The following is a 27995-nucleotide window of genomic DNA, read 5'->3' on the forward strand; positions in this document are numbered from 1 at the left end:
GGGGGGGGGGGGGACGGGAGCCTTCAGGCCCTGAGTTGCACAGAGGGAAATGGAAGCTTGTGCCTTTGCATGGTTCTTGGGGATCTTGGACACCAGAGGCCGCTGCTGGTTGGGAGGGGGGTGGGGGGAGGGGGGGCCAGGAGGCAGAATGCTGTGATGTGCATTCCAGACTCTGCTTCATTCCCCTTTAACTCAACGTGGGAGCAGCAAAGGTTACTGGAAGATATTGAAAAATTCATTACTAATGTTACCATGGCATCCCCAATTCCTGGTTGTTTAAGAAGGGTATAAACTATATAATACGGCAAGATGTTCGGCCAGGAAAAGATTTTTTGCCTGCCCTCTGTTAGAAATGACTTGAGCGGTCACAGAAAACCTGGTTTTCAGATGTCAGCAACCAACTGAAACTTCAGAAAGCAAACTTCAGAGCAAGTCTAAAATAATTCGGAGGGACTTGAACTTATTTTTGATGCCATAATGAAAATTAACCTCACTCTTCCTACCATACCTCCTCATCAGGGAGTGTAGGGAGTGTGGTTCTCATTGTTGAGGTCCCCCTGCCCCTGCCTTGAGCAAGGACCCTGACAAGTGTCCTGTCCTGACTGCACCTCCTTATGGCAGTGAGCTTTGAAATAAAGCCACGAGATTAATATTCTGATATCTGCCATAACACCCAGTCACCAAGAAGCTTTAAAAACAGGCTTAGCAACTGACTTTGAAAAACAACAAGAAATTGCTAATGCTTGGGGATAAAAATCGACTTCCATTTCAGGAGACAATGTTGCAATATTTTTATTGTTGATTTGAATGTATTAGGAATTTTTAACTTAGAGAAAGAGTAAAAATAAATTGTTACCTCATTATACTTAGTTTTTCTTTGTGTCTCTCTACCGGCATTAGCTAATGCCGCCACAATTATAGTATTACTAAATGGATGAAATTGCATTTAATCATTTAGAGACAGAAAAAATAACACTGTTATACCTAAGCTTTTAGTGCCCAGACATTTTTTTTCCCTTGGCCTAGAGAAAAAAAACAGACTTTATAAAATTAAAAATTACTAGAAAAGTTTATCCATCCAGTTAGAAAATAGGTTTAATAAAGATACATGGGCATTTTACGGCCTGCTTTTAAAAGCTTCTGCTTCGGGGATCTAATTGCATGTCGTAAGTATACTGAAATCACTAGATTGCTCCCCTGGGGCCTGATTTTCAGTGGGTGGAGATCATTGCTCAGCAAAAAAGTACCCTGAGTTCACACTGCCTAAGAGTTCTTCACATCTGAAAATTGCACCAGCCAACATCTGTGGTTTCCCGTGAATTTGCACACGGACTTAAACTTAGCTACAGTTCTGACTCACGGGCAGTCCTACGCTGGTTACCGGAGTAGGGAAAAGAGAACCAGTGAATAAAATGGACTAAAAGGGCAAGAATCTTTTCTGACTGTGTTTTCTAGACTGTGCCCACGGAGAGGAAGTCATTGTGCATTTTCACACGGCTTCGTCTGATTGCTATTGCCCCGCACCCCAGGGGGCTATGCAGCAGCTTTGGATGCGGGCTGTTTTCAGTCTATCACATTGGGAACACTGTGCTAATCAGATGGAGAATTCGCTGCTGGGTTTGTGCGGATATATGGGCCTCATTCACAAAGAGGTCAGGAATGAGAGCAGCACAAAAAAATTCTCCAGGATAATATATAGCTTCACTATGAAGCTATGAAGGAAAATTCTTGGTTATGCTGGAGAGAATGAAAAACACACTCCTACTCCGGAGGGTATTTCAAACTGTTTTAAAGTGTAGCTTGTTGGGATGAGGCAGGGGAGAGGGGGCAGGTGGCAAGGGTGATTGACAGACACTCAAAAGCAAATATTTTTATCTACTTCATTAAAGCAGTCGACCAAAGAGAGACAGGTATAAGCATATAGGGTCAGTAAAGCCACAGAGTTCAGTTGTCTGATAAGAATAAAAACCATAATTTATATAACGCTACATAGACATATTTGCTCTTACTTGACTATGAAACAAATAGCATTTTATGACAATTCTCTATCAGTATCATCTTCCCTGTACTTTTCTCTTCCACCATGTTATGATATGCTGACCCTCCTAATTTTGATTTCTTCAGGCCAGTCTTCCTACACATCGGTCTCTCTCCTTAAGTTCAACACAGACTCAGAAGAACCAGAAGCCTGTCACCTGACAAACCAAGGAACTAAAAACAGCAGAATCAAGTGAGACACATGGAAAGTGAGATTCGAATAAACATGGCACACAAAATAGGTTACCGCCTTCCACCGGGGCAAGCAACTCTCTGAGTGTCTAACGGAAAAAAAAAAAGGTGGAATGAGATCGGTAAGTTGGAAAACAAGGAGCCTGATGAAAATGTAATCAGTTACTGTGAACATACAACCCAGGAAACTAAGATCTATCTACTTAACCCCCTGAAATTAATTCAGATTCACAATGTGTACTATGGAAACAGGGACTCAATCTCCAGATCTCAGTGCAGAGTTGAATGCCTCGAGGGTCAGGAGTATCCTTTCACATACTGACTGAGGAGAAAGATCCCAAACATGGAGATGATAATGTTCACAGAATGCCAAAAATAAACGCCTTTTTCTGTAATTAATAAAAACTTCTGAGACAGAAACAGCTGTATGATGTGCCAAAGGAGGAAAAATTCACTTCTTCTAACTTCTTTTTATGTGTTTTTCTTTGTGGATTTACAGTGTGAGAGACGAGGGATGTGTCATCGTGAGTTTCCAAGGGCCTCGTTATTTTTGTTCGGCAGGATGTTCAAAAAAAATTCAGCATTATTTCAAAGCACATGGCATTTTGTCCCATAATAACCAAATTTGCCTTACCTTTGCCATATAAATGCTTCTTAAAATGGCCTCAATTTGAAAAAGGAAAAATACAAAGGAAGATATTTTCAAAGGCAAATATAGATCCACAAAAAGGTTTTGGTTTTGTTTTGTTTTAGTCTCTACTTGACGAGCTAGTGCTCGCTGGCATCTGACAAACTGAGTTTAGTGTGTGGGGATAGGTCACAGTCTAAACACTGTATAGGGGGCTGGTGAGGTAGGATGTGTGTGTTTCTCACCCAAGGAAACACTGTCCCAGTATGATAAGAAGAATCACTTGAATTAGAACCACATCACTATGGTTGTGTTTTGAAATTTTAAAGCAGTAAATCATGCATTAAGAATTAATAACTTAGCCCCAGTGACTTCTACACAGCACAATTAATTAGTTTCTCTGCTAGACAGAACGATTTGGAGAAAAGAATTTAAAAATGGAGTCACAATTTAGGCCTTCCCTGTTGCATTCTAGCATTAAAATGTGAGTAAAGATACCAGGTATCACATACAAACGGGTGCTCTTGAATAAAACAGCGTAATTTCATTTCCTCAGTTTCAAAGGTTCATCACGAACAATGACAGGATATCTATCGACAGCTCAGAAATAACAGGAGGTGTAACAACCTTCAAGCAGTTCAGTCAACTGTCTGTGCATTTACTAAAAGATCTAATGACTTCTATTACGTTGCCACCTTACAGTAGTTCGGGGGGAAGGAGAGGGAGCCAACAGGATACTATGTAGAACTACCATTGTATTCATTGTATCTCCTATGTCACAGATCCCAGGAGACTTGGCCCAATATCAAGGGAGGCCAACCTCCTGGGAGAAGAGCAACAACAGTCACCACATCCAGAGCATACAAAATCCTATCCCCGCTTACTCATGAAATCTTTTCACCATCAAGAACTGTATACAAAGATCCAGTTCGTGACAATCATTAAAGATGCTAAGAGCCATAGCTACCTTTAGATAACACAGTCCTGAAGAGTCAGACATCCAGACTGAAAAGGAGGCGGGGAAACGCAGTGACCGTGTGCGTGCGCATGCGCACACGGGCTATATGTCAACGAAAGACCTACCCTCCAGGCTCCAGCAGCGCAGTGACATTTTTCTGAGAAAGATCAAACAGTCCTAGTAATAAATGACCAGTCCCTCTTTTCTTTCACTAGAGGCCCGCTAACCACATGAGATTGATTATGGAGTGGTTTACTCGATTTCCACTGAAAATATTGCTTGCAACGCCTTAGTGCCTTGATTTCTAAGGAATTCTGTTGAGGGAAAACATCCCTTTCTAAGATTTTATGGATAAAAGTTAGGATGATTTATGCAGGTGAATCTTTCATTAGGTAAAAAAAAAAAATCAATAAGATCTCATTTAAAAAAAAGTTTTCATCTAGTATGCTTTAAGGGAATTTATCTTATTGTCACAGCAACTAAAAAAAAAAAAAATTAACATCCTGACCATGCGATAGTCAACAATAAAAGAACAATTACCTTTCTGCATGAGAGTCAACCTTAGTATGGGCCAAAATCTACTAAAAGGAATTATGTTTTAAAAATAGGTGGCCAGATGACCACTTCGATACAATGACCAAACTCATGTTAAAAAAAAAAAAAAATCACGGCAAGAATGATGTAAGAGTTCTAAAGATAAAATGTTATTCCCTATTGTCTATATTAGCCTTACGTAAGCATTCAGATTTGTAAAACTGAGACTTCCCAGTTAAGAGACTGTGATAATATCTCATGGAAACAGTCTGAACCTGAAGAAGCATGTGTTCGAGTGAATTATTTCTAGCACACCATCCACTGCCCACTCCCAGCTTTCTAACAGTCTTGATCATTAAAATATCTGTGCAGAGATATGGAAATGTCTAGATAGCAAAGGGTCAGAGTAAAAAGTTCATGGTGGGGAGGGCGCCCATCCCACAACTTTTTGCTCATTCTACTGTCACTAATCGCATACAATGATATTAATGGCCCAGTAATTGGGCGTCTGCAGCACTGAAGTGGAAAATATCCATCTGAGGCAGAGTTCATCTCTGGGTGGTAAGACTTCACTAGTGACTGAATTAATGTTTGCTGACAGTTTCGCATATAACACTGCAGAGGAGAAAATGCGCCACTCTCCATGGCAGAAGAGTTTAGATGGACGTGATGTTATTTGCTTGGACCATCCAGAGACCAGTGGTAACCCCAATAAAGTGCCCTGTCTGAATGTGCCCTACACATGAACCTTATTCCATTCAGGGGACACGTTCTATACTCTAGGAATCCAGAGCAATTTTCCACATGTTTGCTTCAATAAAAGAATACCTTCATCTCCTGGTGGAACATCAGGTACAATGAAACTGGCTACTTCACTAATGAAAAAGCCATTTTCAAAGCAGAACTCCTGTTAGTAACACACAGCCTGGTTCCCCCTGTAATGTCATCAATTATGCTCATGCCAGAAAGTGCTGCCTGCCCATCCGCCCATCCATCCGTCCGTCCATCCATCCGTCCACCCACCCATCCCTTCGTCCACCCATCCATCCACCCACCCATCCGTCTGTCCATCCATCCGTCCGTCCATCCATCCATCCGCCTACCCATCCGTCCGTCCATCCATCCGTCCGCCCACCCATCCGTCCGTCCATCCATCCGTCCGCCCACCCATCCGTCCGTCCATCCATCCACCCATCCATCTCAACCCCAGCACTTGCATTTGATTATGGAAATCTGAAATCTCATTGCCTTAGTTTGTATTTGAAAAATTTAAAATTTTTATAATTTTACTACTTAGCAACTTTCCATTGAGGGGCTTGAAGGACTTGTTAACTTTTTAAAAACACACAGTAGCATAGTCTTATTAAGACATGGAATCGATGGAAAGATCTAAAAATAAAGAGGAAATGTGAAAGATCTGATACACTGCTGTTACAATCCCCTTTCCCCGTTGATCGTTTCTCCCGTCCTCCTGTTCCTGAAGGATTTTCTGAATTCAGCTCTGGGGCCTATGACTGAAGTCAGTTCTAGGCTACACGATATAAAACAGGGCGCAGGCCCAACACGTTTGGACACGCACAGTGATCATTAGGTGTCCGAAGCGTGTGAGCTTCTTTGTACTGCGACATATGTGCTGTGTATACACATAACAGTCTTTACTGTCACTGTGTATGAGGCACACACGTATGCACACGCCCTTTACTACACCATGCATGGGATGGAACACGTATGTATGCGACCTTTCATCTCACGAGGTATGCATCTGTACGCTCGGTCACCCAGCGGCACCGTCACGGGCTGAACATGCTGGTCTGAGGGCCCCCGAGCCCTGGCTGGAGCCTTGACTCTTGCATTTCATGGCTGCTGGAACTACTGTCTGAGGAACTACTCAGACTTTCTAAGTTCTTGTTTTCTCACAGTGATAAAAATTTCTCTGCCACCTGTTTTGGAGACTGCAAAGTGACACCGAGTGTGTGAGGCCACAACACTTCCTTTTTAAAGTGATCAAACACCTAGCCTGGGAGCTCAGAATTTTAGGAACAAATGTGTGAATCTTAAGAACTACACAAATAAGGTTTCTCAACGTGATCTTTTTATGTCTGTCTATGCCTCTTGGCTATTTTTTTCAAGTGCTTTATTTTGCTTTAAGTTTTGATCTTCAAGGTGAATATTTAAAGGCTATTAAGAAAGAAACTATCTCTCGCTCATTCTCTACTATTGTTCCATTATTTATAAGGCTAAGTGAACTTTGAAAAAGCTATAAATATATGCACTAGAGATATTAACATGTATTTTATGAAACTGTAAAGGAAGTCTTACTTACTCTGGGCGATTTGTAAAGAATTCCTTTTTTTCCAAGTAATCTTCATTTCTCATCTGCTCTTGTTCTGCTCTTATTTTGTACATAGGGTTTTTAGTCTTTCCCTCCTTCGTCTTCCCATCGCTTTAAGAATCAGTCATCTTATTCTTTCCTTAGTGACTTTTGGGAATAAGGAAGAGTGTTCACAGGACTCTCACTCCCGCCCAGATGACACCACTGGATGTAAATGGAGCCAGAAGTTTCTCAGTATAATCTCCAGTTAAGCAGAAGCTGAGACTTTGTAACTTAACTGTAGAGAATGTAAAGCTTTATTCATATGGAATTCAACCAGGAGTCTCACTGATACACTCTGAAAGAGCCTTCAGTACACTCAGGGGAGGATCTCACATTATGTTGAAAAATAATAGAAACAACACTTCTAATTATCAGACTAATGAAACGTTCTTTCCTAGCTAGTCTCAGTGACAAGGCGACCCTGACACACTTTTTTTCCTCTAGGAGAATATTTATACTCCATTAGGATGCTGTCGAAATTATCAATAAAAATACAGTGTTTCCTTTGTGTGCTGGGGAACTGAGAAAAAGCTCTGGCAAGGTTGGTGAAATGACAAGTGGGGAAATGATTATATGTACAGAACACTCCTCCCGGTCTGTCTCTTTTGGGTCTTACAGAGGATCTGCTAACAAGCTTGGGCAATTCCACCAACAAAAAGATACATATAAATGCATGTTTCTTGGTAGAGGAAGCCCAAGGACAAAAGAACTTTTATAACACTCCAAGAAGACAAAGAGCGGAGATCTTATAATTAAGTTATGCAGCATTACTGAAACTTGTAAACTCTCTGGAGTTTCATTTTATGGATGGTTTGCAAATAAATTACACTTTGTGAGTACATCTTCCCCGCCCGCTAGCTTGTAGGAAGACATCGCTTTGCCCTTGGTCTTCTGCCTCACACGCTCTGCTCCAAGGGGACCCCTTGGTTGTACTTATTAGGAGCCAACCTTGGAAATGAGCACTCGACACTAACACCCATTTAAACTCATATCGACCTGCAAAGGCAGGTACTGACACCATGCCCCGTTTACAGATGAAGAGCTCAAGGCAGAGGCTGGGGAAGTTACTTGTTGGAGGGCACTCAAGAACCGGGGTCTGTCTGACTCCAGACTCCCACCTACCAGGCTGATCTGTCGCCCTAAGTGGCGTGTATAGATAACCCTCCAGACACCCAAGAGTCTGATGGGCATTCCATTACGAAGATGACAGTTGTAGGTTAGAAATAAAATGTGTTTAAATGCTGGAATTTGGCAATTCTATACAAGGTCTAAAACATAAATCCTCATCCCATAGTCAGGGACATAAGTGACAGGCTGATACTGTCCTATCACTAAACTTAATGGAAATGTAGCCTTTGCTACATTTACCATATAAATTAATTCATGACAGAAAACCCATAATCATTACACAGGCCACACATTCTTATGTATCTGAAAAGAAATCTACACGTCAAAGGACATTCAAAAGCTCCCACAACTATCTGGGTGGGGAAAGGTTACAGTACATCCGGTATATTTTACACCAGTTGTCATACCTACTCCCCAAAATAAGTAACTTGGAAAACACAAAGCGAAAACAAACCCAAAAGGAAAACAAACCTAAGTAAATAAATATAAATTTAAAAAGAATACATATATATTTAACAAAAATGCAGGAAATGGAATCTGCTGCTCCTCTGTTTTGATTCTGGAAGAATAGTGTTTTGTTATATTTATATGCAAGCATTTTAATTGATTTTGCAATTTTGCTCAGAAGTGACGTTTATGCCTAAGAAACAGCAAAGCTGACTGTGGAGGCTTCCAATTTCATATGCTCTGATTTTTAAAAAAATTGCTTTGGAGAACTAAACAAATAGCCTAGGAAATCACGACTCAGTCAAACTCGTTCACTGCTCCTCGAAGACGACTTTCCCAAGGCAAAGAAAGGGAGGGGCAGCTTAGAAAGGCCCACTGTGAATACAGCAGGGTGTACATTAAAGAATAACCTTTAATCAAACAATTGTTAGAAATCATGACTTTCAGACTATTCCCCAAGTCCAAGTCTCGGCTATGGATTTGAAGTAAAATATCATAAAAGTTACATAAAGCTAAACTGGGAGAGGCTTTGTGCCCATGGCCTTCTCTGCCACACAGCTGTGCTGTGGCCACTGTTCACTTAAAAAGTATCAACACAATGACACTCATTTTTCATCCATCTCTGACTCACATAATTTTGGTAGAGTGATGAAAACTTCTTTGTAGGTATTTTGCAAGGTTCTATGCTGAGGTTGGATAACGACCTCCAGAACCTTCGTAAGGCTGATGTTGCAAAGGGCCGACAGACCAAAACTGCTGACTCATTTAGCGCTTGTTATCATCTCTAAAAAGAAATTGTAAACCATGCACAGAAAGTGTCTACAAGAAAAGTCACTGACACAAATGTGGACGAAGGCTGAGAACACAGGAATGCTTTCCTCCTATTAAGTGGCGTGTTTACTGAGATACAGCTTCCCTTGAAAATGGGCACTTGAGAACAGATACTTATTTCATAAACTTTAAAAGATTTTAAAGACAAAAATAACTCTAGGTTATATAAAATGCTGACTATGCTTTTAAGGCAATTAAGAATCTGAATGTCATAAAGAACACGGGGGCTTTTTCAGACCAAATGGCACTAACATCCCTACTTTTGGATCATTTAAGATTAGGAGATTTGATAATGCAAATCAGGCCTAAGCTAATTACTGAAATAGGTCACTTGAAAAAGTCAATTCTAAACATTAAGAAAACCCACGTATATCATTTTGCCACATGTCAAAGCAAATAATCATCCATGAGAAGAACTAATGAGGAAGCGTATCATTTTGTCATGTCATTTCCTAAGGGAATTTAGTGGATACTTGGTAGGTTTAAAAATACACTTGCAATTAAAAATTAATATTTACATCCAAAATGCCAAAGTCCAATAAACTATATTCTAAAAATCTGGTAACACTATAAATCAAATTAAAGGTCTTTGAAGAATTCATAGCAGATCCCATCCATTTCAACTGGAGAAGAGACACACTGACAAGAGATCTTGCACGAGATGTACATATCCAACCAAAAAATGGTTTGGAACTGCAGACCTTCATCACTGGCCATAACAACAACGATAAAAAGAACTTTCTAGAAAAGAAATCAAAATCCAAAGAGATAAAGTGACTTTCTTCTTAAGCACAGGCAACGGGACTAGACTCAGGTCTCTGGGCTGCAGGCCCAGTACTCCTGGGATCAGTTTACCTGGGGAATTACCCAACACCTGGGCCATCCACTGGCAAACTGGACTGTTCCCCTTGGGGGTAGCACTACTCCACACCATCACTTTTCTGGTTCCTGCCCGTGACAAGGAACCAGCACTCACTGATGATGATGTTAATACCCATACTCTTAGTGCAGAAGGCGCTCAGACAACGGAGATTTGGAGTTGGATACACACTGAACTGCCGCGTCTAACAAACCAACATTATTAATGGTCTCAAAGTGAACTGAGGACCTGAGGTGTTCAAAACACATTTGTGAATCTGAGAACTCTCCATTATGCCATCCTGAGTAAATACTATTTTAAGTCAAGTGTGACTCTGGGGTGTATGTGAGTGATCGTGTGATGTGGAAATCAGTGACTTTTAAAAATCTTGGAATTCTTGAAGAAGCGATGGAAAGTCAGCATTAACTTTTTAAACTATTTTAAAATCTGTTCTGCTCGTCTGTCATCTCCTTTCTGGGGAAAGCTGTCTATCTATCAATGAGCTCTGCTGGCCGGGGGTGGGCGTGAGAAGTGAGCTTCTGGCTTTTCCCAGGTATCTGCAGTGTCTTCCTATGTCTGTGACGCGACGGGATCGCTCAGGGGTCTGGTGAGAGTCTCCCTGGTTCCTGGCCAGACTCTCCGCCCCGGACACTCACACAGCCAGCAGCATTCCAACAGCCCCTCACTGGTTCACACTCGAAACACTTAGCTCTATTTGAAGAAAGATTCCTTTATCCCAGGCTACCACGAGGCTTTACACAGTAAATCGTCACTCTGAGGCGAGTTCTGGAGGCCAAGGGAGCTTGGCTACCTGCTACTGAAACTAATAATGAGTTTTTACAGAAAGAACAATAGGACATGCCATTACTGTATAGATTAATATTAGAACTGTAAATTACATCGTGCTTCTAAATACACACCTGCCACATACTGATGGCACGTGGTTACTGAATGCTCACTCTGTCGCACACAGAGATGTCGCCATCAAGCACGCAGCGTTTGCATTCCTGCTCCGACCTCGGACTGCGGGCTAAACCCACCACGTTTCCTGAAACCTCGCGGGCACTCGGGGGGGCGCAGATTGTACAAAGCCATCTTCGTGAAGTCGTACATGAAAATAAGAGGACGGAATCTGGGTCTATTGGCTCATCTCCAGGGAAGAGCCGGCTGGTGCACCTGGGCGGCACGCCCAGTTCCAGGGATAGACGCTGAACACTGCAGGAGCACTGGGTGCTCGAGAGCGCCCCCCTCAGGCACTGTGCGTGCTCTCTGCCACCCACCCAGCCGGGCACAGCCTTCCCCAGGAATTCATCAGTTCCCTGCACTACACATTAGTGTCCTTGGTAAACAGTCTTGCTTAAAAGGTCTTTAAAATAAATAAATAAGCAAACCACTAGGCTTCCGATAGCTCCATTGATTTCACCTAATAACTATTTTCTATTTTCAAAGATTTCTCTGTTATTTTGTACACTTTACCACCCCGCCTCCTTGTTTCATCCCTCAGAATGCTTTTATTTTCATTTTATGATAATTATTCCTTTAAATCTATAATTTACCACTTTCCCTTTCTCTGTGGTACTAACTCTTGCTAAGCCACTTTCTCTGTGTCAAGTTGGCTTCAAAACAAGTTTTCAGTCCCTGGTGTTTCAGGTTTGCAGCAAGGACGGAGATAATTAGATAGTTATGACCACCTTTGTTTTAATAACTAACATAGTAAAAAACAGTGTATTACTGAGTACTAAATAAGTATTCAGTGAATTCCTGACTTTGCACTCTCAAGAGCAGCCAGAAGGCTGAGAAAGCCGTTTCCACCGGATCACCAAGAGATGGGACAGTGCGCCCAGGAGAGAGTGGATCTGCATTCCCTGACGAACCGAAGCCCGTGGTAACAACCCGTGCACACTCCAGCCCAGTTATGGGCATAGTTTTACACCAAAGCAAAAGAAAAAATATTCCATTGCTTGAGTGATGTCATCACCCAGACTGCACTCTGACAAAACTCTGGGCCTGGAACAATCCTACCTTTGTGCCCACATGCTGTCTGCTCCTAGTAGGCACGTGATTGGATCCGCGCACCTTTGCCTTCATAGACTTGTGAAGTGAGTGGTAGCTCAGATATGACCCGAAGGATACCTAGTACCTGTGTCCTGCAACAGTGTGTCATATTATTATGTAGATGGAAGAAAAAGGTACTTCACTGAACAAACTCAAGTTTTTTGTCTTATTCTTCTAAATCTGGTTTTAACACGTCCATGTGTAATTCTGGTTTGCCTGTAATCCCCCCATCTTCTGAATCCATGAACTCCACAAGGAACGGGCACCATTACACCACCTGGTTCACTGTTGAATGCCTAGCACTTACAGTTTCTGGCATAGGGTAAATACTAAGTTACTAAATGCATGAGTGAGCGGATGGATGGATGGATGGATAGATGGATGGATGGATGAAGAGAAAGTTCATCGCACAAGAGATACCTATGAGATCTCACCAATGGTCCTTAAAAATATTTTTGTCAGTAGAGATGCTGAGTATATTCATATATATCCATTTATTGCAATACTATAAAAACTCTAGGAGGTTTTTTCCTCTTTGGTATTTATATTATCAAGTACTATTGCTACAGGGTCCCTCATTCAATTAGGTTTCTTTAAAAAAAAAATGGACAATTTTCAGCAAAGATTCTCACCAAATTATTTGCCACAGTAATAATAATTTAAAAAATTGATACAAACCTATTTAGCTTATTCTAATTTATATAAGATAAATGAATAAAATTATACTTACATATAATGTAATAATCTCTGTTCTTCTGAAATTCTAGACCCCAGAGGTTAGGGCTGAACTCTTGAAACTTGATAGTGAATTTTACATCTTGGTCTGGTCTGGCACAGTTGAGAAGAGGGGTATTTTCCTTCTTAATAGTGCATCGGTCTGCTTGGTCTTTATCAACCATATAAACTTTATAATATTCATACTGGCCAACAGTTTTAGAGTCCACTTTGGGGCAAATAATATCCAATTTGTCTCCTATCTGTGGATATAGTACCAGTCCTTGTCCAGGTAGAAATCTAAAAAGCATAAAAAAAAAAAAAAAAAAAGCCATTGAGTTCATAAAAATTAACAACGATAATCAACATAGCCAGACAATATCAATAATTCCAAAGTACAATTTTGTAAATCCACATTTGTATTTGCCAAAAGTATCTTGGTTCAGCTCAGCATGGGATGAATTTAGGAATTAAGCTTTAAAGAAAAAAGAAAGAAACCACTCTCCTTACTCTATGCAGCAGGATCAGTCAACCTCCTGACACCCCTTTCTACCACCCCCTCGCTTGTAATATTTCAGTACCCCTTTGTATAACTTCACAGTAACTTTTCCTAGGTGGTGAGTCAGATCTTCACACCTGTTTGTTATTTTTTTTTAACCATCGGCAGCTTGGATTTATTGGGCATGCCATAGAAAGATGGCGTCAATTCCAGAGAAGAGTGGGTGTGCTAATCCTTTGTTGTCCTGTTAGTTTCCATTTGCTGTTGATGTTAATTAACAGACAAGTTTCATCAAGAATGTTTCAAATTACTTATCATAATTAGTCAGTCACTGATCAGACAATGGGTTTTTTATTACACCGAACAAAAGAAATGTCTTACAAACCCATAAAAGATAACCAGAAATAATTCCCTGTCGTATTGATTCAGCTGCAAGAAGCAGAGTCCCCATAGTACAAGGACAGCAACTACTGTCCCTGCTCCACAAACCTTTTTTTCTGCCTTGAGATGAATTTTCTCCAATTAATTCTTAGAAGCAAATCTTTAGAACTAAGACGACTGATACAATATCCCCTTAATGCTTACAGCTAACAGCTTCCCTCCTCTCTTTTCTTCTTCTTGCTTGCCATGCTGCTGAAAGATCTTTCTTAATGGGGAGTCTCTCTGAGAAACTGAAACAAGAGCTTTCTAATGAACATCCGTCTACAAGTGCTAACACTAACAACACACTCAGAAACCCCATCTTCTTCCTCCCTCGTATGCAGCCAAGCCTGCAGGCTCATTAAAATATTAAAGCCCAAGAACAAAGCATCACATCTGAGTCCTTCCAATCCAATCCTTTATTTAACCAGGGAAGCCCACCAGCCATGACAATTAATGGGTCATAATTCACTGAGAGAGAGAGCAAGCGAGCTCCTGGATGGCGGGGCACCCCCAATTTCAAGCACAGACTGAGGAAACGGGTTATGATTTATGCTAATGAACGATATTAATTTTCTGAAAAGTGCAGGAGGTTGTTATGAACCATCACAGAACATAACAAATTATAGTATAGATTTATATTAAAAACCAATACTCTTTATGGCAGGAAAAATGCATGCTGCACAGTGGTCTGTCATCTTCTTTGGGAATGTGTCATTTATAATCCCAAAGACAGTGTGGTCCCCCCCCCCACTCTTCCCCCCTGAGCTCCTTTAGCAAGGACATAAGACATTTCATTGACAGAAAGAAAGAAGGGAAGGAAAGAAAAGTGAACAAGAATCATTTAACAAAAGCTTTTCAAAATGAATATTTTTTATAACAATGACAAATTTCAAACAACCAAGTGTGCACCCTTGAAGTCTTTTCTTAAACTTTTGACAAATGAGGACCACCACTGATGAGAGCCTCTCTGTGACTTTCTTGGCCATTTATACAGTTTTCCAGGGAGAAGCACTGAAAATTCAACTCCCAGCCTCCCCCTCCTGGGTGCCAGTGTGGTCGCTGAGGGCACTTCTGTCTTTCCTGCAGGTGAAACACAGCTCTGGGTTCTGGAGGATGGACTGAATGCTTGTGGATAAAGCTCTGTCCTGCCCCTCACAGTGATTCTATGTGTCCTTTGGGTTAAGAAAGAAGTGAGGCCAGGATGCCTGGCGGTCGGTATGAAGGAAACGTGTCCATTACACTGGTCACCTTCCTAACACATCCTTTTCCTCGTGTTTTATTCCTTGACCTTCTCAGGAAATCTTCACTGCATCCAAGAACCAGAGGCCAATTCCTGCCCGAGGGTGCCCACCCCACGCCACGCATTTTCAATCCTAAATCTGCTGTCTGGGAGCTGGCACCGAGCAGGCACACGCATCAGCTGTGCTAGAAGCGTCCCTAAGCCACAGCTGAGGTCTGCGGCCTGCTCGCCTGTGTCTGTCTCCTCTCAAAGCTCTGGTCTTCCCACCCATCAACTTTTACCTGGGGCCATTTCTCCAGGGGCTTGTCCAGGCTTTAGACATCAGGATCCTTAGCAGCCAGATGGACCCACGTTCTTGTGCATCCAGCCCATTTCCTTAAGGACATGCATGGGACCTGCCCCACTCCCTCCCAGCCGCCTAAGATGTCTGCATATCTCAGCACGCTCCCACATCACACCCCGCGTGCCTAACGTCTGGCTCACTAAGCTCTTCCTTCGTTCAAAATGCTCCCTAGATCCTGTTTCGCTCATGAGAGGGTTTTTTTCTTTTTTTTTTTTCTCTGCATAACCAAAGGATCACGGGAGATTTCCACCCCGCCATGTAAGTAACTGCTTCTGATTGTCTCTCCACTCACCAAATCTGAGTTACAGCGTCTGCGGCCACTGACGGGGCTGAGGTCAGGAACCTCCGACACGGGGGCCAGTCTGGCTAGGAGGACCACCGTGCTTTAGACTATAATTTCAGAAGGCACAAATCACGTAAAAAGTGGTAAGTGTCAGTGATGGGGGGGTGATGGATGGGGAGGGTAAGCCACGGGATGGCTTAGCCAAATGAAAGGAAGAGGAGAAGTCTCGAATTTCAATAAGCATGTTTGATATGCTCATAAAAAGTAAATCCCAATGAAACCCACTATTCCAAACGCTTCAAGAAGTGTCTGTTTACTTTTCAGAATACATTTTGGCAAAGAGTAAGGTGAGGATTTGATCCTTTTCCCTGAAAAAGTAATTGTTTCAAGAATTCCTTAAAAAAAGACCCAGGACTTGAGTGCTTTAAAAGTTTACTTAAGCATATATACATATATGTATATATACACATATATATATACATATATGTATATATACACACACACACAATACACACACACACAATATATATATATATATATTTACACATAACCTGGTTTAAATAAATATATATATATATATATATATTTACACATAACCTGGTTTACATATATGATTTACACATAATATAATGTATATAAAATATGTAATATATATATAAACAAACACACATATATAAACCGGTTAGCACACCAGTCATTCAATGGAGGAGATGAAAGTTTCTCAACAGATAAAGAGTGGGGCTGAGCTGAGGGCCTGAACCATGAATTTCTTGCCTACATTACCACTGTGCACAGTCAAGCCCCCCAAACCCCTTTGCTTCCCAGGAACCCTGTTTCTAAGGCAACATGAGAGCAGAAAGAGAGTCAAGCAAGTGTAACAACTAAAGCAACCTATGTTGTGGCAGATGCTCTGAGCGACCAAAGTGTAAGGTGCTCGTGGTCAGGAGTGTAGAGTCTAGCTCCCTGAGGACAGGCAGGTCTTACGTGTCTGGTTCAATGCGGAATGCCCAAGGGCTGACATATGGTAAATGCTCAATAAATAGTGTATTCATTGAAAAAACACGAAAGAACAAATGGAAGCAAAGATACGCACAAATAAATTGAAGTCAAATTATGTGCCATAGGCCACTTGCAGATTATATGCATGGACGAATTCTGTAGACAGGACCACCTAGTGCTGGGAGGACAGGGGTGTGCTGAGGGCAGAGATGGGATTTCTAAGACATCATTCCTGGCACGATGGGTGTTTCTGGAGAACAAGGAGCAGTGCAGACAGAGCTTTTGACCCATTCTCTTTGGAAGGATCTGGGAGTATGGCAGCCTTCTACAATCCCTTCCTATCTGAAATGCAAGGCAGTTAGCCCCTCCAGAACCACTAATAGCAAACACACGGCTGCTACTGAGAACTTATTCTCAGCTAAGCACTGATCGAAGCCCCTTCCACCACATTATCTTGATTTAATCACTGCACACGTACATAACATGCAAAACAGATGAAGCCCTGCTGTGCCAAACAGGAGACACGACAGGAAAAGCCCCCTTTCTTTGCACACTTTTCAGTTCTCACTGCATCACATTAGAGCATAAATCTGGTTTTGTGAAATGCATTTTTTTTCTAAATTGAGCTTTGCATAGATAAGCCATTAAGTTAAGGAGAACGAAGAGAAAGTGAATGGCCATGCAGGCTTGCAAGCGTCCCGTGGAGTCTAACTCCATGGAAAGCATGTGCCTCCAGCAAAGGCTGCTCCAGAGGTAGTCCACCTGAGACCACGGCTCACAAAGGCAGCCATCTGGTAACCCTACCTCGCCCCAGGTGGCTGAGAACCAGTAGGTGAGGCAGAAACTGGCCAACTATATAAAATCTGTGTTTTAATTATAGTGCTATGGATGGTCTCCTGACAATTTATGAGAATTCAAACTGTAAATGAAAATAAAATGGGGTAAATTTCTTAACACCACTTTCGAGTGGAAAACAATGCATCCCATATGTTAAAAGCAAGTCAGTAACCACAGACTTAAAACATAGGCAAAACCCTGTTTTTGAAGCTCGGTCTTTTATATTGGGATTTTATTACCTCAAGATTACCGAGAGACCTTAATAAGTCAGACTACACAGTAATGACTATGCCCTGAATATTTTGTAATATTTAGTAATTCACTTAATCCTGTTTTGACTTAGGAAGTATTAAAAAAAAAAAATACCCCAAAACAGAGGGAGAATTATGGTGGTGACCACTGGCTCATTTCAAATTTCTAACCTGGCTATCCACAGTAGAGGTCAAATACAGATTTCTTTCTGTGTGATGAAATAACATTTATGTTCTAACCAGGAGTACAGAGTTACAACCCACAGCACACAGGTGAGGTGGTTTTTGTGAAACTCTATCCAAACAAAGAGTAGTGACAGGCGTCATTTCATAAAGTCTGCTGGTGTCTAATCCAAAACAAAAACCAAAGAAGGCCTACAGTGCTTCGTGCCCTATAGAGAAGAGAGGCCACTTTCCTTCCTGAGCCAGGCTACCGAAGGGCAGAGCAGTGACCCTGCTGCTGTCCTGGGAGAGAGAAGCCATACCCTCCTCTCCAGCAGGAGACCTTGGCTCAGGGCTGCATCCTGGAAGTCAGGGCTGGGTCTGCACTGCTCACTGCAGGGCCCCCCAGAATGGTAAGAGAGGGGGGCCTTCTGAGCACAAACAGGCAACTCCTATGGTTTTCCCCAATGAGTCACTTCCAAGCAAGACAATAGGTGTGATGACTCTGAATCAAATACAGAGACAATATGGAATAAAACAGTTAACCTGCCTGAAATGAAATGATCACATATCAGAAGGTTTTTATCTTCTGATTACCTATCAAATGTAATCCAAGTTTTTTTAAAAAAAGTTATTCACCATGCCAGACTCTAATACTTCCCAGGGGGAATACTCTGAATCAATCTAATAACCTAAATTAGACATTAATATTTAGCATCTAAATTAGACCTCTAATAATCTCAAGTAGACATTTCAACTTCATATTCATTATTGTGGAAACTATTTATAATATAGTCCTTATGTGACAGGATATTCTGTAATGTTTTAATCCACACTAGGAATCCATGCTTTAAAAAAAACAAAAGAAAAAACAAAAGAAAACCCCTAGCACAATGCATTTAAAGCACAAACCAACTACTTAGGAGTTTAGGGATCACAACACGCAATTTCGTCTGACAGACCAGAACATCACACATGTGACCTCAGGTCTGGATTCCTCTGTTGACTAGCATGGCCTTACCAGGTCTTGGGGAGTGGCCGAGAAATCAGATGGGGGCAATGGGTGCCCCATCAACTTCTCACCCTGACCAGATGGAGGGGGAGGGTCCACGGGAAGCCAGTAGCTGAGATGCTTAGGGAGCACTGTGTGGGGGAACCCACAGCTGCACCCCCAACCCCACCACAAATGCCCCATTTTCTCTGATTGGGACACCTGCACTTCAGGACAAGCATTCAATGACTTTTCATGCTTTTCTTCAAAGTTGTCCAAAATTAACCTAGAAGAAAGGCCAAATCGCTGAGGGGCCTCCTTGATGCTGACAGAGTCTGTGAAAATATACACGAAAAACAGGGGGCCTGGTTCTCCTGAGGGAAGGAATATATGGAGTACATGAAGGATACGCCAGACCACCATACACACAAGAGTAACGCAGTAAGTGGGGCCTGAATGCAAAATAGCAAGCTGACAGCGAGGAAAAGAGACCAAGAGAAGAAGACACAGACAGGAATGACCGATGCCTGTGTCCAAACAAACGATAGGGTCAGGCAAACCCCCCTTAGCCAGACACGATGACAGCGCTACTAAGTTGAAGTGTCAGCTCAGATCCAGAGCCATTTCCATTCACCACTGGGTCTATAAAAATCTATTTAACTATCTAGAATTTCTGCATACTGAAGGCACGTGTCATCCCCCTGAGAACAGGACCCTGGTGCTCATTAACAGGACAGTGCAAATCCGGCCACTATGTAAACTCGGGGGACAGGGGACCCACACACGGTAGTCTACCTCTGGAGCACGCTGCCTGAGCAAAGTACGATTCGAAAGTGCATAGGAGCTACTTTTTCACGGAGGATTGTTTTTATTTTTCTTTTCCAAGTTACATCAGAGTATATGATTGTTGTACGTACGTGGCTAATTTCAATTGAAAACATACACAAAGACACAATGTGCATACTCTTTGTATGCAATTCTGCTTATTTTGCTGACAACACAGAAAGCATACACAGGTGATCAAACTCGGGGCTGTCACCTGAGCCTGCTTTGAGACACTGGATGGTGGACCCAGGGTGATTTTTAGCTTTCTGTGTTTTCTGGAATTTTCTACGATAAGCATAAAATGCTTTTGTGATCAGATGGAACATTATTTTCAGCGTACAGTTTCAAAGAACAAATGATATCATGTTCTTGAGCCATCTTTCATAATGCTGGTTTTAAAAAATCAGCATTTAAAATATTGAAAACCTGTAGATGTTTCAACTTTTTTGATGCATTTCCTTAGAAAGTAACTGAAGTTATTATGGCTGGGTCTGTGGCCTACGTAACAAATCAGTCCTTCAGTCCACAAAACCCTAGTAATTAATGTACAACTAGTTGACTCAAATACATGAAAAATACGGGATGGATACAGTTTAGGCTTCATCATTGCACTGGAACAATCTGGAAGTTGGCTAACATTCCAGGGGATCTGAATCCCAGCTTTAAGAGGACGTTCACCCTAGCAGATGGTACCAAAAACCATGTCCTATCACAGAACAGGTTTATTTGCAAGCCAGAGTTCTATATTAAGTATACTTTGAGTTTACTTACTATATTTTGGAAAACATGCACTTTTCCCATAAAATGCTTCCATTTTATTTTAATTAAAACTCTAAGGCTGCAGGGAAGAGGAGCAGTCAGTCCAGTTGTAAATTAATCAGTCCAAGATTCTGAAGGAGGAGCACACTGCAGCTGGCTGGGCTTTCTGGTCACCTCCCAACAAAAGATGCAGGTGGCTCTGGATAAGCCCAGGCCCATGACCCAGAATCTCATCATGCACTGGGGGCCTTTCACCTTTCTACGGGGTCGAAGAGCATTAACACAGAAGCCCAAGTTTCCTCTCAGAAACACCCTGTGCACTGGGGAATAGAAATACTTTAGAAGCAGGACTTAAATTCGTATGTGAATTTCATAACCACGTGGGATATTCCTCTTGTATTACTTCCGCTGAATGCTATAGTCCTGCGGCAGCTTAATGAGATCGTCTCTAAGTGCCCCAAACAGAAGAGTTTGTTACAAAGGGAATAAATAAAAGCAGGGCCCACAACAGACATAGGCAATATTGACCCTGAGAAATACTTGGGAAAAGTTTCCTTTTTGTGGATAGCACTTTACTGCCCCCTTTTGCACTTTCCCATCAGAACAAGATTCTGCACAAACTTTCTCTGAAACCAGAGAGTGGGGTGTAGCTCCAGCCTGTCAGCTTTATACAGAATTAGGCCACCAGATACCACTGCTTGGAGTAGCAAGTAATTACCTTAAAACTTGAAGGCAGTGCACCACTATCTTCTCAGTGGCTTTAAACCTCCAAGAAATAAGGTAGTAATTGGAGGCTTTAATTGACATTTTCTGCTTTAATTCGAAAGTGTATGGGTGCTGGAACAATGGCTGGTTTTCACAGGTGCCCCTTCTTTCACACTTTTCTCAAACAAATATCACCTGCAACATGAACCTGATGTATTCAAGGAAAAGAAAAGGGGCATAAAAGCCGGCTATACAATCTGGGACCATTAAAGTGTTATAAATCCGAGAGCTAGGGGGTGTATGGGGGGGGGAGTGTGTTTCAAGCTTCATGCCAATGACAAGCAAAATCTTTTCCAGAAAAAGAAAGATGAGAAGCACAGAAATTCGAAATGCACTGTGAGCTGATGGGTGTGCGAACCAGTCGAGCAACTTTCCAAGGTGAGGCGCGACAGTATTCGTGCCTCTCCGTCTATCCACACACTTGAGAGAAGTAGGAAACCACAGTCTAAAGGAGAGTTTTATTTATAAAATCCTCATCTGCAGAGCCAGGGGCCTTCCTCTGGCCAATGACCTCGCCTTGCATTTGACGGTCTGGGTGTAGCCGCTATGCACAATTGTATTTAAACGTAATCCATTTCCCTGTCATTCTACAATCACTGTAGGAGTCAAAATAATATTAAGTTTCACAGCCTACAATGCTGCACAACTGAATGAAAACGGACTCCTTTTGATGTTAATCTTGTTTTTTTATTTTGTGACATAATGCGCAAACAGCGGTGGCTAAAGTGAGTTTTATTTTAAAATGCTCAAAGATAATATTCCCATAGTTTAAATTTTCGTTGAGGAAAATGACGCAAGTTATTTAAGTTTTATCTGTTCCGCTGTAATAAAAACTCCCAAGTCACAAGACAGTCTCGAGCCCGCTGAGGCTGAAACTCAGCTGTCTTCACACACCGGCCGTGATGAGCACCCAGTCCTGTACAGAACTGCTGGATCGCTATACTGTACACCTGAAACTAGTAACGACACCAAGTTAACTATACTGGAATTAAAATAGAAAACTTAATGGTAAATTAAGAAGAGATCTGCAGCGAAGTCAGACGTCCCGTGCGTGGGGCACAGCACCATTGTCTTTGTGCAGGTTCAAAGAGCCGAGTTGATCTTGACTGTGGAATTAGAAACAAAAAGCAGCCACGCACCTCAAAATAAAATACAGAGGTTTTTATTTATGGAACTGTTCTAAGTACTCCCTCTCCCCCTCAAAACTTTCCAAAAAAGTGAAGACCGTAGCCAGATAAGGCCAAATTGGGGAGCTGGAAGAGTCAGGCTGGGGTGCCAGGAGGCGCAGTGGGAAAGCAAGAGGGAAGTGAGTCACTCCAGCCAACTGTGTCGTCGCGGCTCATCCATGCCGGCCCCATTATCGAAACAGGGATTTCATAACCCGCGGAGGCAAGAGACGCGGCGAGCTTCTTTCCCAACTGTGATTTGTTTGCACCTGTACAGTCTTGTTCCAAACCATGCTTTTAGCAAGAGTCTATAAAGGAAGGTGGAACTCTTGTTATTTATAGGTGAGGCACCCGAGAGAAAAGTGGCTTTCATATAGAAAGAAATTCAAGGGGCACTTCCAGCTGGCTCTCACCACGTTGTTTCAGGTAGAAGTGTGCAGATCCATTTGCTCATCTGCCTGAGTGGGAACATCACAGGGCTGAAAGGAACATGTAACTCACCAAGGGAGCGGGCTGGCTGGAAGGAATGCGGTCGAGATCTCCCTGCACAACAACCTCACAATCTAGTTTGGGCGTCTCTTTTTTAGCCTTTTGTTCCTATCATCATCCTTTTTTTAAATTCCAGGGAATCTTGCCTATTTAGAAAAACAATGAAGCCTCTCCCCTTTGGTGGGGAAAACAGCACTGAGAGAAAGAGGCACACTAAGGGGGGGTCCAGTTCCTGCTCCTCAAGCTGGAGTGGGACCCGGGACGGAGCTGTTGTGTCTCCTGCTGGACTCCAAGCCGTCCACCCAGTGCCTTGCAGAGAATGGGTGCTCCGTGGGTGTCAGTGTGATTACAGAATGAACACTTTGATAAGACTGAAGAAGACACAAAACTTAGTTCTCTCTTGTTATAAGAACACATATAAGAACAGATTCTCCGTGCCAGTTGAGCATAAGCCTGCCAACATAATTTACAAGGCTGTGTGCATTTTACAACCAACCACCTAAACGCCTGCTTCTTGCACACTTCCTTCTTCCCAGGCTCGGGAGCAGGGTCAGGGACGAGTCTGCTGTGGCCCTAGGACTGGAGACATTTTCCTGCACCTCTCATGGCTTTGGGACAGCCCAGAGAGTTGGAAAGAGGAGAGGGAAGAAATAAAGCAGGCTACCAGGTCTGCCCTGCTGACATCACAAAAGTCAACCCTGACCAGTCAACCTCCACACAGATCACCCCCAAACTGTCTTACAAAAATGTGCATGGGCACCACCATAATAGGACAGTATAGTTCCTGCTCGGTCACCACCAGCAGCCTGGATAGAGACTCATCAAAACGCAAACATGCACAGAAATGAAATATTCTTAAGTTATTCAAACAGGCTGCTACTGAATTAAATTGAAGGGCACAGGACATGGAGAAACCAGGAGGGACGCCGTGGGTCCTGGGCTCTGAAAGGAAGGAAGACCTGGTTGAGACCTCCAGCTGGCTGCCTGGTCAACAGGTAAATGGACACTAAGTCCCGGGGAAAATGCAAGCGGAGAGGCTCATTCTGGAGGCAAGAGAACCCCAGGCTGCCTGGCTTCCTGAAACAAACTGCTCCAAACTTGCAGAACATCAAAAGCCAGATGGGATATACTGAATGAATCCACAGGCAAGAAGCCAGAATCCCAGTTTGCTGTAGAAATAGGCCTGGACTTGATTTGAGTCTTCTCAGCTCTGACAAGCTAGAAGCTGGCACAGATCCCAAAATCCAAAATAAAATGGCATTTAATTGTGACTAGACTCTAAAAAAGATGTCATACTATCTCCTTAGCTTGACACATGCTCAGCACCTAACCGAATGCAACTCTCCTCGAAAATCTGACCTCTTTTTCTCCCAAAGAAGCCATCATGTTAATAGTTAAACGAATAATCCTCAATAAATGCATTAATATTCATTATATACTTTTCATAACTGTCGAGTGTCCATTGGGCAGAACCTTGTTATCAAAGATTCAAAGGATCCATCGAGAATTGCATACCCATCATAGAAAAAGTTATAAATAACGACTGACAAGGGAAGAATTACACCTCAAACTTTTTTTTTTTTAACCCACTTTGTATGCACGGTTTTCAGTGAACGTAGTATATATGCTTAACTTAGTTATTCGATTTCTAATTACTCCATGCAATAGCGTAAGAGAGAGAGGCAGAGAATTGAGAGGATGGATTCCGGAACCAGGGTAATCAGGTTCAAACGCAGACCGTACCACTTATTAACTACAGGACTTCGGGCAAGTTAATTAATGTGCCTTGGTTTCCCCACTGATATTACAGGAGTCATAAAAGTAGCTCCCTCAGATGTTACTGTGAAGACTGAACGAGTCAGTATGTGTTGAACGGTTAGAGCAGCACCTGACACAAAGTGCTCTATGACTGTTAAGTAAACTGTCCACCAGGTGAGCCGGTTTCTAAATAAGAAATAACATGTAACATCAACGCAAAGAGTGTTACTATGCCCATCCCCTGTTCAACAACACCGTCTCTTACCGTATCCAGTACTAGAACACACGAAGTGGATTCAGCCCAGGCTCTCCTCAGTCCATGGTGGAGAAACTGATTTAGCCAATGTTATAAATGTTGCAATGAAGCATCAGGGGTAGGGAGCAGAGGCGAGAGCGTGGACTTTGCAGTAAAGGGGAAAATAAAGTGCTTCACACAGCAGAGAAGTCTTAAAGAAGGAGTACAGGTGTGGCAGGTGAACAAAATACAACACAACAAACTTTAAAAGGTGAACATGCCATGTTATAATCTTTATTAACATTTCCTTTTTATTTATTCTGCCTTTGTATATGGTAGGCAAAATGAACCGTAGCCAGGCACACAGATATTCAATTAATTTTATTAACAATAGCTGACATTTATTGCTTCATTGTGCCAAGCACAGAGCTAAGCTCTTTTAATCCTGACCACAATTTTATTACTCTCTTCTTCAGCGCTATTAGACTACTGCCTCCATTTTAGAGACGGGATAACTGAGACACAGAGGGTACTGCCCCTAGTTATACAGTGAAAAAAACCAGCTATGCTGGGATTGGGCTCAAAGAGCCAGATTCCAAAGCAGGTGCCCTTTGCTCAACTAAAATAGCACTTGCTTGGTCGTTTTTGTTAAATCGAATTGCCTGACCTTTCCATTATCATCACATGCATCTTAAAAACCCATCGGTACTGCTAACTCTCATATTCAGAAAGGTAGCTGAGATCCCTGGGTTAGCTATGCCACAGGGTCTATTTGCTTCATTTGTGGGATCTCTGAGCTATGCTCAGATGTATGAAATAACGTGGATGCTTACAGACGTACACTGGATACACACATACTGCTCATAGCCGAAATGTTATTACTTTGACTTGCTTATTACTGTGTATTTCAGGAACCTACTGTGACCACACTTCCACCAGGCCTTCCCTGTCCCCACACTAGGACTTAAGTCTTTGAGGGTAGAGACTGTTTTTCTTTCTATCATCAGAGCCTAGTAAAGGGCCTCACACTTAACAAGTGCTTGTTGAATAAATCAGTGCTTTACCCCCTCAGTGACCTAGATGATCCCTTATGGCCTCCAACAAGGCAGGAATGTGGCAGAAAGCAGCAAGGCAAGGACCACAGATTTCTTCAGAGATTCCAAAACAGCCTTAGAGGGTGATGAGCTAATGTTGAGCTGTTTCCAAGGAAAAAAAAAAAGTTAATTTAGAGCAATGGTTCTCAAGGTGTGGTCCCTGAGCGGTAGTAGCATCAGCTGAGAGCTTGTTAGAAATATCAATTTCAAGTCCCACCCAGACCTCAGGAATCCGGAACTCGGGGGTGGGGGCCCAGCAAAACCCTGTTTCTACAAGCCCTCCGGGTGATTCTGTGCCCTAAAGTTCTAGAGCCACTGCTCTGGCAGGGGGTGGGGGTATCTTGTAACAGGTGACATGTTACCACACCATAGGCAGCCATAAACATACATCTAGATTGTGACTGTGCATCAGACTGATTCTTACTGGATGTCACCAGCAGCTAGTCGGTAGAGGCCGCCAAGATTCAACAGCTCTTGTCCCTGCCTCTTTCTTAGGGACAGGGAGGGCAATGATGGGGATTAAGGTTTGCAGATGAATCATGACAGTGCAGTGTATAATGTTCTTTGTATGCCCTAGGTATTTAACTAAAGTGCTGTGGGATTACAGAGAAAAGATTTAAAGAAATTGTGTCTGATCTATGTCATAAAAAGGGCACTCATCTAGGGGAATTTGTAAGCTTTATTAGACAGTCCATGGTAATGAAGATCCATTTTTCCACAGACCATGGGGAACTCAGGGCTTACAAGAGCTTATTTGCATCTAAAATGTACCCCAAATTCAGTTCTGGTAGTTACGTGAAAACCGGCATCTTCTAACTTCTTTAGCTGGCCCATTCTAAGCCTGGCCCTGAAGACGACCGGCCCGGCCCCACTCACACGACAGTTCTAGGTCAGGGCAAAGGTTTCCAGGCCACAGCCAGCCAGCTCAACTGGAGGAAAGAGAAAGGACCAAGATTCCGGGAGGCTGAGGGGATGCTGCAAAGGGAAAGGCACACTTGAGACACTCTGCTATGCCACAGGTTAGGGACCCTGCAGGGAGTGTGGTTGCGGAGCACCAGTGGACAGACTGTGGGTGCTGCACCCCCCCCCAAACTACCAAACAAGCCAAAGCCTTAGGACCATCCATAATCCCGTTCCTCCAATAAAAACATGTTGACTCTACTGGTTTCAAAGTGGAGAGTAGCACTCATAATCATTCTGGGGTGATATGAGGGGAAACAGTACTTGCAAAGGGCAGGGGAAAGCCTTGGGGGCAAGAGGTACTTGCCCAGCAAGTACTGGGAGACCTATATACAAGGACTGTAATTGAAGGATGCAGCTGAAAAACTGCGAAAATATACTGGATTGTTTAATCGTTTTAGATAGGAAACATGAAGAATCTATAGTCCTGAAGAAAACAAACTTTTTCAAAGCAAAGCCGATCACCAGTGGTTCATTCCGGGCACCCTGAATGTCCACCCACCCCTGAGCTGGCAGAACCTTCACCTATGCATGCTTTTAGAGAAACAAAACAGCAAACTATTAATACTTCACTACAATCCTTTTTTCCTTCATATTCTGTGTAGAGAATTACCAAAGGCAGAAACAACTTGTTTTTCTTTAATGGAACGTTCTCCTACTATGCTTTGTTTTCGTCTTTTTTTTTTTTAAATCAGCAAGTATGCACTCACCAGTCAAAAATGCTTTCAACTAGAATTACACGTTTGAATTTATACAGGAAAAGGGAACATGAAGAACCACTTCTGATTCTCTGCGGGAGCACGAGAAATAGGTTCACCTGGCATCCAGTGTGCAGGGAAAACCCTTCATCACTGACCACCCACTTTTTCCCCTGGTGTACCCAATCCAACCATCCTTATCTCCAGCACTTTCTGCGGTCCATTTCCGCAGGTAGAACGGGAAGCTGAATGCTGCCGGGCGGTCAGTAAAGTGGAGGCAGGGCTCCCCTGCTTCTATCCCTAATCACTTTAACCCTGTTCCTAGTAGAAAGCTGGAGGCCAGGGCAATTCAGCTTCTTCCTTTGTCATTTGCCTGCCATAAATATGCACCAGTCTGCATTTGAAAAGCTGAAGGAGGCCGCAAGCTTGCTGGACATTTATCATGCTCTGTTCCCTGTTAA

General features: G+C 42.5%; 1 protein-coding gene across 1 annotated transcript in view; it reads right to left on the bottom strand.

Moving 5' to 3' along the window:
- Positions 1–27995, bottom strand: part of EFNB2 (ephrin B2) — a 43398-nt gene that overhangs the window by 8537 nt on the left and 6866 nt on the right. The window contains exon 2 of the mRNA XM_008684981.2: positions 12774–13057. Coding sequence (XP_008683203.2) covers positions 12774–13057 — 284 coding nt within the window. The remainder of the gene's footprint in view (positions 1–12773; positions 13058–27995) is intronic.

The sequence above is a fragment of the Ursus maritimus genome, unplaced genomic scaffold, assembly GCF_017311325.1.
Source record: "Ursus maritimus isolate PB19 unplaced genomic scaffold, ASM1731132v1 scaffold_10, whole genome shotgun sequence".
Taxonomy (NCBI): Eukaryota; Metazoa; Chordata; class Mammalia; order Carnivora; family Ursidae; genus Ursus; species Ursus maritimus.